A 17,618-nucleotide genomic window follows, 5' to 3' on the forward strand; every position below is an offset into this window, starting at 1 on the left:
GTGGGTTTTCATTACTCTATTCTATTACTCTATCCCTGTACTGTATTCATTTTGTATTCCCTAGGCTCCTCTATGCTCCTGCAATACCAAATTTTCTAAATGGTAGCCACCCAGTAAGAATTTATCACTCCGTATTTCTCGCCCTTCAGCCCCTGCCCCACACCTCGACCCCTCCCCTCCACAAGCCTTTAACCAGAGGCACGAATTCACCATTCCACTCGGGAAACAAAAAGGGAGGGGCGGGGCGGGCCGGGGTGGGGAGAGGGGAGGGGAGGGGAAAATACTGTGGTTCCTACAGAGGCTTTGAGCGCATGCGTGAGTCCTCCGCCGGACCGTTTGTGCTGCCCTCCTAGGAAGAGGCGTGGGGTGGAGGTTTGACCGACGGACCGAGTACGGGTGCCGAGCAGGCTCTCACGGAAGTTCGTTCGCCATTGGGAGGTCCGCAGCGGCTGCTCTGTGCCCTTGTTGCCGAGGGCCTCTTCTTGGGTCATTCCTGGAGTAGGAGCCGGACTGGGGCTGACACCGAGGCTTCCCCCTGGCCGCCTCGGCGCCTGTGTGACCTCCTCGCCGGCGGGATGTGGCGACTACGCCAGGCTGCCGTGGCCTGGTAAGTGCGGGCTCCAACCTGGCCCCGTTATTTCCGGGGCCTCCAGAAAACGAGGTTGTCCCATCACGACATCCAGAATGTGCAGGTAACTCTCAGGCCAAGCAGAGAGCAGTTGGAGGATTCCGGGATATTTTTGAGGACCCGGAGTGACAGGAGCCCCGACTAGGCTTACCTAGGTTCTGGCCCCTGTCCGTGTTCCTATGCCCCTCGGAAGATTCTGGGCGCTTTTCAGTCTTGGCCTTTTCTATTGTCCTTTTGTACCTGCCCCTTTCACCCTTCTATCCTCGCTGTTATCTCTGTCTCTGGTGGCTTCTTGTTTCTGTCCGGGCTGTATGACTCTAACCATGTGTCACCCTTGCCGCGTCTCTTAATTCTCACTGTCTTTTGTTTCTGCCTCCACGCCAGCTTACATTGCTTTTGCAGGTACCTGAGCTCTTCTCTCGGGGTGAAGGGGACTCTGCCTCTTAGTACGCTGAGTGAACATGATTTGGAGTCAGATCTGGAGCGGTGACGCATACATGTAGTGTCAGAGATGGTGATTAGAGATATTCTCTTAATAGCAGCTTTTTTCAGTGTTTAGGAAGGGAGACTTGCTTTTTGGATGTGAGGTGGTGAATGTAGCACCACCTTTCTAATCACTGTGTTATTGTTGCCGTGGTCTGTGTTAATCCTAAATCGAAAATCATAGAAGTATTTACATTTCTATGGGTTACTATGTGCATTTTTAATGAAATTAAATTTGACTTTAATCTTTACTCGTAGCTGTGTTCTAGTATCCTTAGATATCTTCAGGTTTAACTCATTGTTTCAGGCATTTGATGAGAAGTAACATACATCAAGCAAGGTTGGAAAAACTTGGTTTTCCTGAATTAACTCAGTCTCTAAACACCTGTCTTGAATTTTTTTCGGAATGTTTTAAGTGGTGTAATTTATAGTGTTTATAAGTGATGGGATCCATTTGTTTTATGAAGGTTAATTTGAGTCTAAATTTAGAACTGAATGGTATACAATAGTTGAAGTTTCAGTCAATTAGAATAATTGAATAAGTTACTTCTAATGTCATGGAATTTTAATTTCTGAGTAAATCTACAGCCCTTGGTACTGAACTAAGTTATTTACAACCTTTTTATTTCTACTCCTCAGTATTTACTGGGGAAATATATCTAATTTTCTTTAAGCAAGAAAAGACTTCGCAGAAAATAGCGTACTTTGTTGGAGCAATTAAGATATGTAGGAAAAACTTTAAAAATTGAGTTTCCAACCAACTAATTATCAACTGATAATTGTTTATTCAATTGGATGCTGTCGGCTAAATTGTTTCTAAAGTTACTATTGACTCTGTAGTCATGGCTTAAAATGTCTTATGTTGATAGCACAGTTTAGCTGCCTGCAGAAGTAGAAATGCGGAAGGTCAGATGCCCCAAGTTCTGGAGTTTGTCTTTTGATGTAGTTCCTATGCATGTTATGAAGGAGTACATTTAAATTCTTACTCTTTAATAAATAAACATTCTTTGACATATATATCTAAATATGCTCATAGACATATGAGAAAACCAATGGCCAACATTTATTTAGGTGCAATAAATATTTGCATAAAATTGTTGAAAAAATAATAACATGCTAGGAAACAGTACATAGATTAAAAGGAGATGATGGATGAGTGTGAATAGATTATTTCTGGGGTTGGGGTCGGGGAGCCTTGTTTTGCATCACATTTGATTTTTAGTTTGGCCTAATATAGAAGTATATATTCATATTCCTTTTCCACCATTCACTAGTCATTCTACCTTAGGCAAGACACAGTTTAAAAAAAGCAAGTTGGTAAAATAAGGATACTTACCTTACTGGATTTTTCTGAGAGTTAACAGTAGCATTTGTGTAAACATCTGACATAATGCCTGGCAGTTAGGTACCCCTTTCCCCTCACTGTCCTCTTCACAACATTATTTCAATGTTCCTTGATTCCTTTTCCTTAAGATATTTCTACTCCCGTGTAATTAAATGAATTAAAAATTTATTCTTTAGTATGGGGCCTAGCCCATAGTAAGCACCATGGTAAGAACATAGTAAGCACAACACTGTGTGTTGAATAAGATAATCAGGCGTGTGTTTGTTGGGAGGAGACTTTCATTCTCTGTCAGGAAGGACAGGAAGGAAGAACTCAGATAGTAACATGTGCATTTAGATTCTTTTCTCTTTGGGGTGTTCCCCCCTTTCTTTCTATTTCTGGGGAGCCAGGTACATTAGGTGTTAATAATTTTTCCTTAATTTCCATTCCTGGACCATCTCAGTATTGTGAAACATAGATGAGAGGGCAAAGAATAGGTGTTATAAGCTATTGGAACTTTTGTGCTTAAAAGTAAAAGTTTACACACCTTTTTTTGTATAGGTGCATCCATAATTCACATTTATTTTCATACCACCATTTTAGCCTAACATTACATGAAATTTTTTCATATATCTACATGGTCTTCATATTTTATCACTTTAATGGCTATACACAGTATTCTCAGTATTCTCTTTTGTTTATGTACCATAGTTTATAAATTTATGTTCTTTTTTTTTTTTTTTTTTTTTTTTTTTTTTTGCGATACGCGGGCCTCTCACTGTTGTGGCCTCTCCCATTGCGGAGCACAGGCTCCGGACGCGCAGGCTCAGCGGCCATGGCTCACGGGCCCAGCCGCTCCGCGGCATGTGGGATCTTCCCGGACCAGGGCACGAACCCGTGTCTCCTGCATCGGCAGGCGGATTCTCAACCACTGCGCCACCAGGGAAGCCCAATTTATGTTCTTAATATTAGATATTTAAGTGAACATTTTTTGCTATTAAGCACATCTTTTTTTCCAGTTTTATTGAGGTATAATTGACGTACAGCACTGTGTAGATTTAAGGTGTACAGCATAGTGATTTGACTTATATACATCATGAAATGATGGCCATAGTAAGTTTTGTGAACAGCTGTCGTCTCATATGGATACAAAATTAAAGAAATAGAAAAAATATTTTTTGTGATGAGAATTCTCAGGATTTACTATCTTAACAACTTTCATATATAACATACAGCCTGTTAATTGTATTTATCATGTTGTACATTATAGTCTTAGTATTTATCTTAGAACTCTAAATTTGTACCTTTTGACTGCCTTCATTCAATTCCCCCTTCTGCCACCCCCTTCCTTTGGTAACCACAAATCTGATCTCTTTTCTATGTGTGTTTGTTTATTTGTTTGTTTTTGAAGTATAATTGACCTACAACACTGTGTTAGTTCCTATTATACAACATGGTGATTTGGTATTTCTATACCATTTCAAAATGATTACCATGATGAGTTTAGTTTGGATATATCACTATACAAAGATATTTTGTTTTCAACTTTACTGACAGCAAATAGCTGTCAGTAGTTAATAAAATAAGTCTCTACCTTTTTTGTTTTCCGTTTTGATTTCTTGGACCAGGATCATAGCCCACATATAGTAAATTAGGGGACAGGCTCTGGAGTCCCACTGCCTAGGTTTGAATCGCTCCTTTACTCCTTATGTCAGTGGGGACTTCAGCAACTTACTTATGTCTGTCTGCCTTTTCCTCGTTGGTAAAATAGGGACGATACTAGTACTTTTATCATAGGATTATCAGCAGGATCAAATGAGTTAGCTCCTGCTGCAGCAGTGCCTGGCACACAGTAAATGGTTAGTAACTGTGGGGTATCGTAAGACACAGTGTGATTGGTCATGTGTGCCTGTGTGTTTTCCCTTTTGTATATTGCTCTTTTATATCGTTTCCTTTGCATTGTTTCCCCATCTGATCTTTCTTCCACACCTATTTTTCTTTCAGTGAGGTCTGCCAGTCCTTAGTGAAATACAGCTCTGGAACAAAAGGAAGCTTACCACTACAAAAACTGCATCTGGTTTCACGAAGTATTTATCATTCTCATCATCCTATCTTAAAGCTTCAAAGACCCCACTTCAGAACCTCATTTCAGCAGTTCTCCTCTCTAACTAACCTTCCTTTACGTAAACTGAAACTTTCTCCAATTAAATATGGCTACCAGCCCCGCAGAAATTTTTGGCCAGCGAGATTAGCTGCAAGGCTCTTAAAACTTCGGTATCTCATACTCGGATCTGCTGTCGGGGGTGGCTATACAGCCAAAAAGGTGAGTTTAACTTTACTACTGCTTTTCCAGTTATTCCAGCATGATTGTTTTAAGGTTTTTTTTTAGCATATGTCATTTTTCTTTAGTACAGTAGAATGTAATTAGATGTTTAAACATTTATTGTGTGTCTCTATTATGTGCTGAATTGTTTTAATGGTGCTAATAGGAAAATGCTCTCTGAATCTTAGTTATATTATAAGAGATGAAAATGGCCTAATGGAAGGAGCACTGGTCTGGGAGTAAGAACACTTAGGTTTTATTTTCAGCTTTGCCATTTAGTAGCACAGGCAGGGAAGTAAGTGGCATGCTCATGCAACTGTGTGGCAGCTCTGGGACCAAAGGCGGGGTATCCTGATCTCTGGTCTGTCTTCCTTGTATTCCTCAGTGTTGTTTAAAGCCAAATCATGAAACTCATTTGAAATAGGAGTACATTTTGAATTTTTCCATTTTCTGTATTTAGTAAAGGAACATTTACATGTTTTATATGCTTGTTTGCTCATTTATTTTTAGAAGAGCAGAGACCACTTTGTTTCTAAAAATTTTGAACATAATACATTGCTCTTAATAGCTTAACATGGTTTAACAAAATACATTTAAATAGTTTTTTTAAATATTTTACATGGCATTCAGATCATTTGATTGGCATACTTTCTTATCTTTTAGACTTTTGATCAGTGGAAAGACATGATACCTGACCTTAGTGACTATAAATGGATTGTGCCTGACATTGTATGGGAGATTGATGAGTATATCGATTGGGGTTTGTATCAACATTAAAATACTTTTCTTGGTTGTATCTTTAAGAAAGAGAAATAGTTGTATTGAGATAGCTCCTTAACTCTAAGTTTAAGGTTGTAGCAGTTTTTTTTTTTTGACATCTTTATTGGAGTATAATTGCTTTACAATGGTGTGTTAGTTTCTGCTGTATAAGAGTGAATCAGCTGTACATATAAATATATCCCCATATCTCCTCTCTCTTGAGTCTCCCTCCCACCGTCCCTATCCCACCCCTCTAGGTGGTCACAAAGCACCGAGCTTATCTCCCTGTGCTATGCGGCTGCTTCCCACTAGCTATCTGTTTTACATTTGGTAGTGTATATATGTCCATACCACTCTCTCACTTCGTCCCAGCTTACCCTTCCCCCTCCCCGTGTCCTCAAGTCCATCCTCTATGTCTGTCTTTATTCCTGTCCTGCCCCTAGGTTCTTCAGAACCTTTTTTTTTAGATTCCATATATATGTGTTAGCACATGGTATTTGTTTTTCTCTTTCTGACTTACTTCACTGTGTATGACAGACTCTAGGTCCATCCACCTCACTACAAATAACTAGTTTTGTTTCTTTTTATGACTGGGTAATATTCCATTGCATATATGTGCCACATCTTTATCCATTCATCTGTCGATGGGCACTTAGGTTGCTTCCATGTCCTGGCTTTTGTAAATAGGGCTGCAATGAACATTGGGGTGCATGTGTCTGTTTGAATTATGGTTTTCTCTGGGTATATGCCCAGTAGTGGGATTGCTGGGTCATATGGTAATTCTATTTTTAGTTTTTTAAGGAACCTCCATACTATTCTCCATAGTGGCTGTATCAATTTACATTCCCACCAACAGTGCAAGAGGGTTCCCTTTTCACCACACCCTTTCCAGCATTTATTGTTTGTAGATTTTTTTTTATATACAGCAGGTTCTTATTAGTTATCCATTTTATATGCATTAGTGTATATATGTCAATCCCAATCTCCCAGTTCATCACACCACCATGTTTGTAGATTTTTTGATGATGGCTGGTTGTAGCAGTTTTATTTTAATGATAAACTAATAGAATAGCAGAAAAAAAATTGATACGGAAAAAAATTAACCACTAGTTCATCAGTTTAACACAGCTGCCACTATCCTTAGGGATCAGTTTCTTTTAATTGTACCTATTTTCTGTATGTGGTTAATATTTTACTTTCCTTTTTAAGAATTATATAGTCATAGTGAACATACACTTTGCTATCTTGTCTTTTGCTACCTAACACATTTGTCAGCATTTTCTACTCTGCCGAGCAGCCTTCTTGAATATCATTTTCAATGTTGTGTGATGTTACCCAGAACAGATGCACTGTGCTTCACCTAACTAGCTCCCTTTGATTGAGTACCTTGGTTACCTCTTTTTGTAACCAGGTTCCTTAAAAGCCTGCTAGTGTCCAGAGTAATTTCTCCTGTTAGTCTTTCGTTGTTCCCTTTTTCAAATAATAGATAGATGAGGGAAAAAAAAGTATATTTGATAGTTATAATTGCCAGTAACTCATGGTGATCTTTAGAAAAAGATTTTTTTCTGATGAAATTATTTTCCTCTTTTTTATGACTTTGTGTAGACATTTTTTAGACTTTAGCTTAGGTGTGTACGGGGGTGGATTTAATCTCTGCATGCACTATTCACAGCACTGTCTTAAAGATAAAATTGTTGCATTGACAAAGATATTTACAGGAAAAGCACTCCTTCAAATTATTTTTCTAACGTTTATGAGAAGAGCTTTTAACGTTATGCATTCATTAGTCCCACGCTGTAGTGACTGCAAGCCTGGGTTCTGAAGCTAGACTGTCTAGGCTTAAACCCCCACTTTGCTCTATGTTCAGGTCCTGTTGCTTAGCCTCTGTGCCCCATTCCTCTATGGTTGATGAGAACTGTTTTGTAGCATTGACATGAAGATTAAACAAGTTAATGCTATTATAGCACTTAGAATAAGACCTAATACATATTCTTATTTTGAGAAACTTTGTGTTTTATCTTCTCCAGAGGAAATTAGAAAACCCTTCCTAATTCAGAAGGCACTGTAAAGTTGTACCAAACTTTGACATAATTGTTGAGTATTTGTAAACAAAAATAAATACTTGATCACTTTATAAATAAAGCTAGCAATAATAAAGTAATCGCTTGTCTTGGGTTCAGAGACAGTGTTTTTGAATTGGTAACAAGTGTAAGTCTTCCTAGGGAATACAAAAGGAGAGAGAAAAGTAATGGAATTCTGTTCTTAAACTTGAAATGGTATTTCATCACTTTTTTTTGAATTCAGGTCAGGTGCTACAAAAGATATTTTTTCTTTTTTCTTTGATTCATTGCCTTTCTGCTGTGACTTCCTCCCCAAAAATACTTCTGATTCCAGTCCAGTGTTAACATTTATACAGTGTTTCTGTTTCAAGGCATTTAACTTATAAATCAAAGATAACCCTCTAAACCGTATGTTTGGTGAGTATTTTTTAAAAATTTTCATGGCTTGTAGAAAATTATCAGAATAACACATTGTTTCCGACATACGTAGCAGTTGTAGTTGGAATAGGGAGAAAAATGGAAAAAAATATTTAAGTTTATATATGATTATTTAAATTGTATGAATGTTTTAATAGTCAGATTCTTATTTTGAGACTATTTCTTTTGGCTTCTCCAGAGAAAATTAGAAAAGCCCTTCCTGATTCAGAGGACCTTGCAAAATTGGCACCCGACTTTGACAAGATTGTTGAAAGCCTCAGCTTATTAAAGGACTTTTTCACCACAGGTAAGGAAGGACGTGTGTTTGATCTCGTTTAAAATGTCGGGAAACACAGAGGAAAAATACTTAAAATGTATTCATTTGTTTATTTCCATCTTTTATTCATTTATTTATTTTAAATTAACATTTAAAAAAAATAAATTTATTTATTTTGTTTGTTTATATTTGGCTGTGTTGGGTCTTCATTGCTGCACGCAGGCTTTCTCTAGTTGTGGCGAGCAGGGGCTACTCTCCTTGCGGCAGGCGGGCTTTTCATTGCAATGGCTTCTTTTGTTGCAAAGCACGGGCTCTAGGCACGCAGGCTTCAGTGGTTGTGACACGTGGGCTCAGTAGTTGTGGCTTGCGGGCTCTAGAGCGTAGGCTCAATAGTTGTGGCTCACGGGCTTAGTTGCTCCACGGCATGTGAGATCTTCCCGGATCAGGGCTCGAACCTGTGTCCCCTGCATTGGTAGGCGGATTCTCAGCCACTGCACCACCAGGGAAGTCCCTATTTCCATCTTTTAAATGAAAATATTTAGTACAAATAAAAGCCAGGTTTTTGATAAAAGGACAAGCATGAAGTTTTGTTGCTCTGTGGTTTTACTATTTTTTAAATTTATTTTTATTTTTTGGCCGCACCATGCAGCACATGGGATCTTAGTTCCCTGACCAGGTTTCGAACCTGTGCCCCCTGCAGTGGAAGCACAGAGTCTTAACCACTGGACCACCAGGGAAGTCCCCGTGGTTTTAATTTTTGTTTGGCCCAACAAAATGAAAATTTGCAAGAACTTAAACATGCTTGGCTTTAGTCAGTGAGGGAAAAATAAATCACTTGTTCTTGACAAGTAGATGATACTTCCTATGTGTTTTTTGTTCATAATTGGTTAGAGTCGATTTGGTGATTTTAAAACAAATTTAATTATAACGGACCATAATGAGTAGAATTTACTAAGGTTAGTCCTGGTGTATTTGCCCAATTCTGCCCTATCTTGATATAAATCTGAGGTCTCAGACATCTTTGTTTGCTCATTGTTAAATTTTACATTTCTATTTCCCCCTTTGCTGATTTTTCACAGGTCACAAATTGGTTAGTGAAGTCATAGAAGCTTCTGACCTACTTCTCTTGTTAGGTGTGTAAACAGATATTTTTGCTGATCTTAACATGCCTTTTAAATGCATCTAATAAACTAGCTGCAAATAAAATTGCAGACCAAATTTATAATATTGCTTATGCTGAATTTTAAAATGTCAGAATTATATTGGGCAAATTCATTATCCTTTAGGTGGATATATTAAAATAATTTTTTTGTGGTAAAACTGAAATTCCTAAATATGTGTCTATATTATAAGATTAAAGCTATTAAAAAGAAAGTTTGGTTAACCAAAATATTTTCTTGAACCTGATCTGATTGTTTCTTTTTTTTTTTTTTTTTTTTTTTTTGTGGTACGCGGGCCTCTCACTGTTGTGGCCTCTCCCGTTGCGGAGCACAGGTTCCGGGGCCATGGCTCACGGGCCCAGCCGCTCCGCGGCATGTGGGATCTTCCCGGACCGGGGCACGAACCCGTGTCCCCTGCATCGGCAGGCGGATCCTCAGCCACTGTGCCACCAGGGAAGCCCTGATTGTTTCTGATAATTGAAGCAAAAGTCATTTTAGTTTGTCTCATCTGTCCTGTCATAGTTGACATTTTTAATTTAATTTTTTTTTTACTGTATATGGTCTGTAATGTCAGTAGTGTGTGGCTGAACTGTAAGTACTCTCATGTAAAATAATCCTTATCAAAGATTGCCTTATTTTTTATTGTAATTTTCAGTGATATTTTAAAAAATCAGTTAAACATGTCCTATAATGGTTTTGAAATTTTTTTTCTTAGGTTACTACTGTGTTCCTTAAAGTAAGAGTAGCTTTCCAAAAAGTGATTTTTGCTCTAAAAATCCTTCTATCTTTCAACCGACTAAACATAATTTGGAATTTAGTTTAGGCTATTGACTTCACTGGAGAATTTAAAGGACTGCATATTTACCTTTAAGGTTCACCTGGAGAAACGGCATTTAGAGCGACAGATCCCGGGTCTGAAAGTGACAAGCGTTATAGAAAGGTACGTATAAAGGAGCATTCTTCACATAGATAGTCTTGAAAGATTTTTTAAAGTTTTTACCTACCCTGGAAGATCTGAAAATGGTAACATCTGAGAAACAAACATAAAAACCTCCAGCGGAGGTATTGTTATTATTCTTGGTACAAAATGCAAGGTATTATTCAACAGTTCTGGAAATATAATTGGAGAAGCCAGTTTCCCTCAAATATGTCTGTGAAATATTAGTTTCCAGGGTTGTCCCCAACAAAGGGTTTTGTTGTTAAGTATGTGTGGGGGGAAAGCTGGTATAAATAAAACAAGCAGCCTTCTTTTCTTTTCCCTAGGATTTCTCAGACCTTAATATATGCATGTGCATTGTGAATCTCTAAGAGAAGTCAAAGTGTGCAGGATTTTCCAGATTTATTTAGCAACAAAACCCTTCTTCCATGAAATACCTTCTAGGGACTAATGTTTCGTGATATACAGTTAGGGGAAATACTAAGGGAATAGCAAGTTTGTTACTAAAGGACTTCTGTTACATTGATAGTCAACAAAATTATGTATGGAGTTATTTAGGATATGTTAATTTCAATTCATGCATTAAAACCCATATGAAACTTTTAGAATTGCTGATGTAGAATAATATGCATTGTTGTATATTTATATTCATATGTTAACCTGATATTGTCTTACTCTTCATTTTTTTCATCTTTTGAAATTGGTAAGATAACTGATTCCTTGGAAGTTGTTTTTTTTTAATAATAATAACCTAGATAAATAAATATCTGGAAAAAATACTCCATGAACATTTAAAAACTCAGTATGAACATTTAAAAATTAAATGATGAAGGTTGTTATGGTTTTACATCATTGAGGTAAATAATTTTATGTTTTTTGGGGAAGCAGGAAGAAAGTAATTCCTATGTGTGGACTTCCATCTTGTTTCCTGTCCTTCAACTTTGAGCCTTTTACATGATATTCCAAGTTTTAATTATATTTCAAAATATTTTTTTTCTTTTGTCTTTTAACTTGATGTTTTGGAGAAAACATTTCTCAAAATGTGTGTGTACACGTGTGTGTGTTTGCCTTTTAACTTGATCATTTTTGATACCTTTTCCACTGGCATTATTTTAACCAAGGGATACCCTTGACTATACATGCTACTGGGAAGAAAAATTTGAATAGAAATTAGCCTATGATATCAGCACAGCTTATTTTGAGCCAAGGCCTTGGCCCTTAATGCAGATAGACTTAATGTGCAGAGAAAAGCTAATCTAACTGGGGAGAAGGAACCCCTGTTACAAGTATGGTAGTATGGTTTTTGAGCGACAGGATTTCTTGTTGCCTAGATCAGTTAGGGGAGGCTTGCATCTCTTTTCTTTTCTGATATGGCCTAGGATTGTTTTGGTAAATGAGAATCCTGTTTAGGGCCTGACAGATAATTCCCTTAAAATCCTGCTAAGGTGATAAATGAGTAGTAACTGATAAATGATCAAGAGCTCTGCAGTATAGAAGAAACAAGAGAACTGATCTCTGGGAATTTATATTTACAGATTTTATTTTATACAGTAGACATGAGAGCAAATTTATTGCTTTATTTTATAGTTTACTTTGCTTGAAGATAAGTGCTGTTGTAGACTATTTCTTTTTAACTTTTCCATAATTTATGGTGATTATCTTGCCCATTAAAAACGCACCAGTTATTTCCAACTATTTGTCATAAATTAAGCCGTTTTCATTATAGGTTAAATCAGTATTAAATGCTAGTATAAATGTTTACTATACAGAAAAAGTGTTTTCAACCTCAACTAGTGGTTTTAAATTTTATTAATATGCAGCATTATGTTTTCAAGGCTTCACTGTTACCTGTGATATTTGAAAATAATGAACTACTCCGGCAAGATGCAGATAAACTAATTGCAAGAGACTTGTCTGTAAATTGATGGTTGAATGTAAGCATGTAAAGGGAGACCTTAGCAGAAGCCTTTTTGAAATTATTCTAAAGCATCAAATTTGAAAATTTGGGCAATAATCAGAGGTGGTAGGATGGCATCCAGAGTTCAGGTGGTACCTTTTTGATTGGTTCAGTCTGGTGTCTGAGAGCCCCAAGATTTATGGTGTTCATGCCTTAGCTTAATGATTGTTGGGTTTATACCAAAGTTTCTGGCTAGACTTCTATTAGAAATGTAAAAGTAAATGTGAATCAGATTTTTTTAATGTAGTAATAAATTTAAAACATTTTCACTAGAAGTAAAAAGAAAAACTTGTTCTTTCTAATAAGAGAACACATCTGGAAAAGTGCTGGCAAGTAGAGGGACAATTAGGAACCTTTCTAAGTCAACTGAAGTGAAAGTGACAGGGAGTTGCAGGAACACAGATGCCAGATTGACTTGAGTCAGGCAGAATGAACCACACAATAGACAGATTACCTGTGGTTCCCAGTCTGGGGTCACTAGACTTTTTAGGTGTTCTAGAAAGTTGTGATTGAGGTCTTCAAAAAGTCAAAAAGCATGTATTCCCACATAATGCTACACAGGCTAACTAAACCTCAAGTTTCTTTGATTTTGCCTGGATTTATATCCGTTCAGTTTGTGGACAGTAATGTTTATCAAAAGTTCTTCTACATATTTTTGATAAATAAAAAATGGAAAAATACTGAAACCACATTTTAGTAAATGCTTTTAGTTAATCAAAAATGTTTAAACTTGTGTTCACTATAGAAAAATATTAGAAAGAGCCCTTAGTGTGAACCTGAATAATATTCTTGAGACCTGGAGACCTTTAGAACTACCTGAAGACAAATTCGGAATTGGAGTGGCAAACCTTTTTTAGTGAATTAATGGACTCACCTGGTTTGTAAGTCAGTAGATTTCTGTATATTGGTCATAGTATATATAGGTGACAGGACCACTTAGTGTATCTCCTTTTTTTAGATTCCGTAACGTTGTGTTCTAGTGAAAATTAATTTGCTAAATGAGACATTATCTGCGCTTTTGTTCTATCATGTTTCTGATGGCTCATAAACGTCTCATAGAAGTAAGGAATATGGTCATTCTGAAGGTTACAAGCCCATTTATAATTTATAGAAAATATTTGAAGTCCAATTCATAAAAAGTATTGTTACTTTTTAAAAAATAATCATTAAATAGTAATGCTCTTCCTTTCCACGTTACTGTAATTCTTATTTGCGTGGCTTTACTTATTTTATACCTACCCTCTGAAATATCTCTCTTCCCTTTTCTCTGCCTAATTTCCACTCATCCTGAAAGCCCAGTTCAGTTGTCACCTTTGTGAAGCCTTCCATAACCATTTTAGTCCCAATAATTATTCTCTTAACCATTTAAAACATTTCACAGATGAAACACTATGTACTTTGGCTTTCATTCTTACTGTTTAATAGGCTGTTTCTATCACAAAATCTCTGTTCTCAGAGCACCTAGGATAATGCTGAACTCTTAACACAATTCTTCAGTTGATTTAACTCAGTAAAAGTCTGATTTAAAGTAAGCAACTTTGATTAATGCTAACAAGAGTGGGCCCAAAGATTTTATGCAATGTGTCTTTTTGCTGATTGTTTGAATTTCTCCTGGCCTTCAATATTTGACAACTATTGAGGAGAGCAAGAATGTGAAGGTAGCACTTACACTCGGAATTCTGAGTTGTAACAAAGCAGTGTTGCTTAAGTAGGACTTACATTTCTGGGGTTCCTCATGCAACAAATAATGTAAACTGTGGCAAAATGAAATTCTCACAACCAGCACCATCGAGTAGCTGCAGATTCAGGGAATTTAGGTTTCCTGAGCAGCTAACAATTGACAACTATACTTGGTTAGATACTTGTTTTATTCCTTAATAATAAGCATATTGCATTTTTATGTCATTTAAAAAACATTAAATATATACTGTGTACATAACAGTGTTTTTAGGTAATAATTTAGAACAAAGGGGATTTGGTAGAAATTGTATTATCGATAAAAACTATTGGTAATAGACTGATTTTTTCACCTCTTAAAATTATTATTTGTAGAAATTGTCCAAATAGTAAAGTAGGATATGATATTTCTCCATTGGAGCAAATTATTTTTTTTTAATTTTTTAAATTTTTTATATTTTTTTTTTTTTTTTAGTTTTGTAGTACGCTGGCCTCTCACTGTTGTGGCCTCTCTTGTTGCGGAGCACAGGCTCCGGATGCGCAGGCTCAGCGGCCATGGCTCACGGGCCCAGCCGCTCCGCGGCATGTGGGATCTTCCCGGACAGGGGCACGAACCCGTGTCCCCTGCATTGGCAGGCGGACTCTCAACCACTGTGCCACCAGGGAAGCCCAATTGGAGCAAATTAAATAATTCAAGTAGGAAGACATACTTCTTTCTGATATCCAATAATAAACATATTTTAGTTGGCTGTAAATATCTTGAGCTGAATTATATATTATTGCAAGGGAGGAAAATAGGAAAATAGATCTTTTTAGCTAATGAAATAGCAGAATTATTCAAACTTGAAAAATAGTTTAGTGCCTAGGAGTATTTTTTAAATGGAAGGGGAAGAAGTCTTCACTTTCACGAAATTTTTTCTGGACCCAAGTTACTTTTAAAACTAATAAAGCAGGGGTTGGCAAGCTTTTCCTTAGAGGCCAGATGGTAAATATTTTAGGTTTGCAAGCACTGTGGTCTCTAGGACTACTCATGTAGCCCACTGTTCTTTGTCAACTCCTTCTCCAAAGAGTAATTTACATTTGCCCTCTGAAATATTGTAGTTTTACCATTTTCCTCATTTAAATGTAAATTGAATGTGAAAGGTCAAAGGCACTTTGAAAATAGTGAGACTGTAGAGCTAACAGGTATCAGGTATAGACTTTGGAGTCACACTGCCTGTATTCAGACTCTGTCCTTCCTGTTTTCTGAGCTGTGTGACCTTGGATAAGTTCCTTAGCTTCTCTGAGTTTCTGGCTTCCTCTTCAGTAATAGGGGGAACCCTACCTGATAAGGGTTATTGTGAGCATTTTGTAAAGCCCTTTAGCACAAGATCTTGGCACATGATAGAACTAAATGAATATTAATCTGATGATAATAACAATGATGATTATTACCATCTAATACAGAATTATTCCATGAGTTAGCATATTAACATTATTTGATTAATTTCCTCCCCTTTTCTTAATTCCTTGTGAATCTGTTCTGGGATTGTGATAAGTGGGAAAATGGACTGTAGCGTTGATGTGTAGCTTATTTACAGAATAGGCAATTTTTAGGAAACCCAATTTGGATTTTATGCTGTAAACTGTGTGCATTTTTAGGTAAAAGTAGGTTATCATTTAATTCATTCAAGCAACAGACATGGGCCAAGCCCTATCCTAGGTGCTGGCCATAACACATCTAAAGTGTCAAGCCTTATTCTGTGTGCTAGGTATAAAAACAAACAAGGCATGGGCCCTTTAGAATACTGTTAAAAATATAGTATTGGGTTGGCCAAAAAGTTCATTCGAGTTTTTCCATATCTTACAGAAAAACCCAAACAAACTTTTTGGCCAGCCCAATATTTTATTTTATTTTTTTGGCCATGCCTCCCGGGTTGCGGGATCTTAGTTCCCCAACCAAGGATCAAACCCAGGGCCCCGACAGTGAGAGCGCCAAGTGCCAACCACTGGACTGCCAGGGAATTCCCAAAAATATAGCATTTTAAATGTATTCACATAAGAATGAGTCATAATTTCAAGATTTAAAAAAATATTTTCTAACAAGCTTATCAACTTCTAGAGGTATTTGCCGCATTTTCAGTTGATATGTTGGTTTCTGGAGTTATCACTGATTTTCTTGGTCTGACATTATACTTTTTTAAAAACCTGAGAACACTGTACATGAAATATGGGACTATGAGAGCTGCAGTGTCAAATTGACAGTAACCAGGAGATGTTTAGAGAGTAGTCATCTGTGGTTGTTTATAATAACTATTGTTAAAGACCACAATTAGTACATTTTTAATGTAATATGTATCATTTAAAAAACAATTATGTGCTATTTCTTGAGAGAAGAATGTCTGAACTTGGGAAAACATTTGAGTAAAAGTGTTCTGTTCATGTAAGGAGACATGAACAAACGCCACATCTTGCACAGGAGACACATATATTTTTCCCTTCCTTATTCCACAAGCCTTAGCTTTAAAAGCTAATCCAGCTGTGCTTAGGGTGAGATTTGATGCCTAAAGTTGGATAAAGGTAACCTTTTTTAGTATAGTGTATATAGCTTTTTCTGTGTCTAATTCTTGTTTTCTTCCTACTTTTTTCAGGAGATAACAGTTAATTTCAACTACCTTCACATAAAAGTGCTTCAGTAACAGACTTGGAAGGAAAGTGAGGTGTCACTAGAAAGAGAGGGTGTTTTTCTTGTAGTAGATATTAGATATTTACCATACAATTTGTATGTACATATAAACAGTGGATTAGGGAGAGGTGTTTAAGCTATGAATAAACAAGAATCCTGTGCCTGATAGACCAGCACAGTTAAGAAATGTGGAATATTTTCTCACTGCTTTGGCATTTTATAACTTATACTACTGGGTATTATGTTAATTAAAGCACAGGCACACAAATGTGTAAGCCAACATGGGAAGCCTTTAAAAGGGAACTGTTTTGAGAAATCTAAACACTTGGACGAGCAGAAGTGATTATGATAAATGACTAAATGAATAAAAATGAGTTGCATTACTTTTCTTTCTGCTTGATGAAAGGCAGTGATACAAAAAATGAAAAAAAAGGACTTAAAAAATTATGGGAATGATGAGGGTAGTGAGTTGGCATTGCATTTCTTTGATAGATTTATCAATGACCATAAAAGTATTTATTTAAAAGATACATGTTAAAAGATAACCGCAGGTTTTTATAAATAAATTTTGTACTATTGAATTTGGAAACAAATGTTGAAATTTCAGTTATGTTACTTGCCATTTTGATGTTCTCTTTACTTTTCATGAAGAAATATCAAGTAGTTTCATCCTTTGATTTATATAGTAAATCAACCAGTTTCATTATGTTGGTATAACTTAATGTATTAAAACTAAGAATCAAACAAAATAAAAATCCCCCTAATTGTTTGCTAATATTTCCCTTAATTTAAAGTGCTTTACTGTAATACAGCTTTTCTATTTGTATTTATTTCTTTTCTGGTAAACTTTTTTATTTATATAAATCTTTGGATTGTATAAACTAAGTTATTAAGCCTCCAGGTGAGTCTACTAATTAAAATTTGAATGTAACGTTAACCAATATTTCATTT

At 36.5% G+C, this 17,618-nt stretch overlaps 1 protein-coding gene across 8 annotated transcripts in view; it reads left to right on the forward strand.

Annotated features, from left to right (window-relative positions):
- The first annotated feature begins 343 nt into the window (after positions 1–343).
- Positions 344–17,618, forward strand: part of OPA1 (OPA1 mitochondrial dynamin like GTPase) — a 96,761-nt gene continuing 79,486 nt past the window's right edge. The window contains exons 1-6 of one of the 8 annotated variants that reach the window (XM_059064017.2): positions 384–607; positions 4,440–4,758; positions 5,422–5,518; positions 8,194–8,301; positions 9,351–9,404; positions 10,304–10,371. In XM_059064017.2, the coding sequence (XP_058920000.1) occupies positions 576–607; positions 4,440–4,758; positions 5,422–5,518; positions 8,194–8,301; positions 9,351–9,404; positions 10,304–10,371 (678 nt within the window). In that variant the 5' untranslated portion in view covers positions 384–575. Of the gene's footprint in view, positions 693–4,439; positions 4,759–5,421; positions 5,519–8,193; positions 8,302–9,350; positions 9,405–10,303; positions 10,372–17,618 lie in introns of all 8 variants that reach the window. The other 7 variants (XM_059064021.2, XM_067034246.1, XM_059064019.2 and 4 more) reach the window with 7 other exon arrangements.

The sequence above is a fragment of the Kogia breviceps genome, chromosome 5 (assembly GCF_026419965.1).
Source record: "Kogia breviceps isolate mKogBre1 chromosome 5, mKogBre1 haplotype 1, whole genome shotgun sequence".
NCBI classification, from domain to species: Eukaryota; Metazoa; Chordata; class Mammalia; order Artiodactyla; family Physeteridae; genus Kogia; species Kogia breviceps.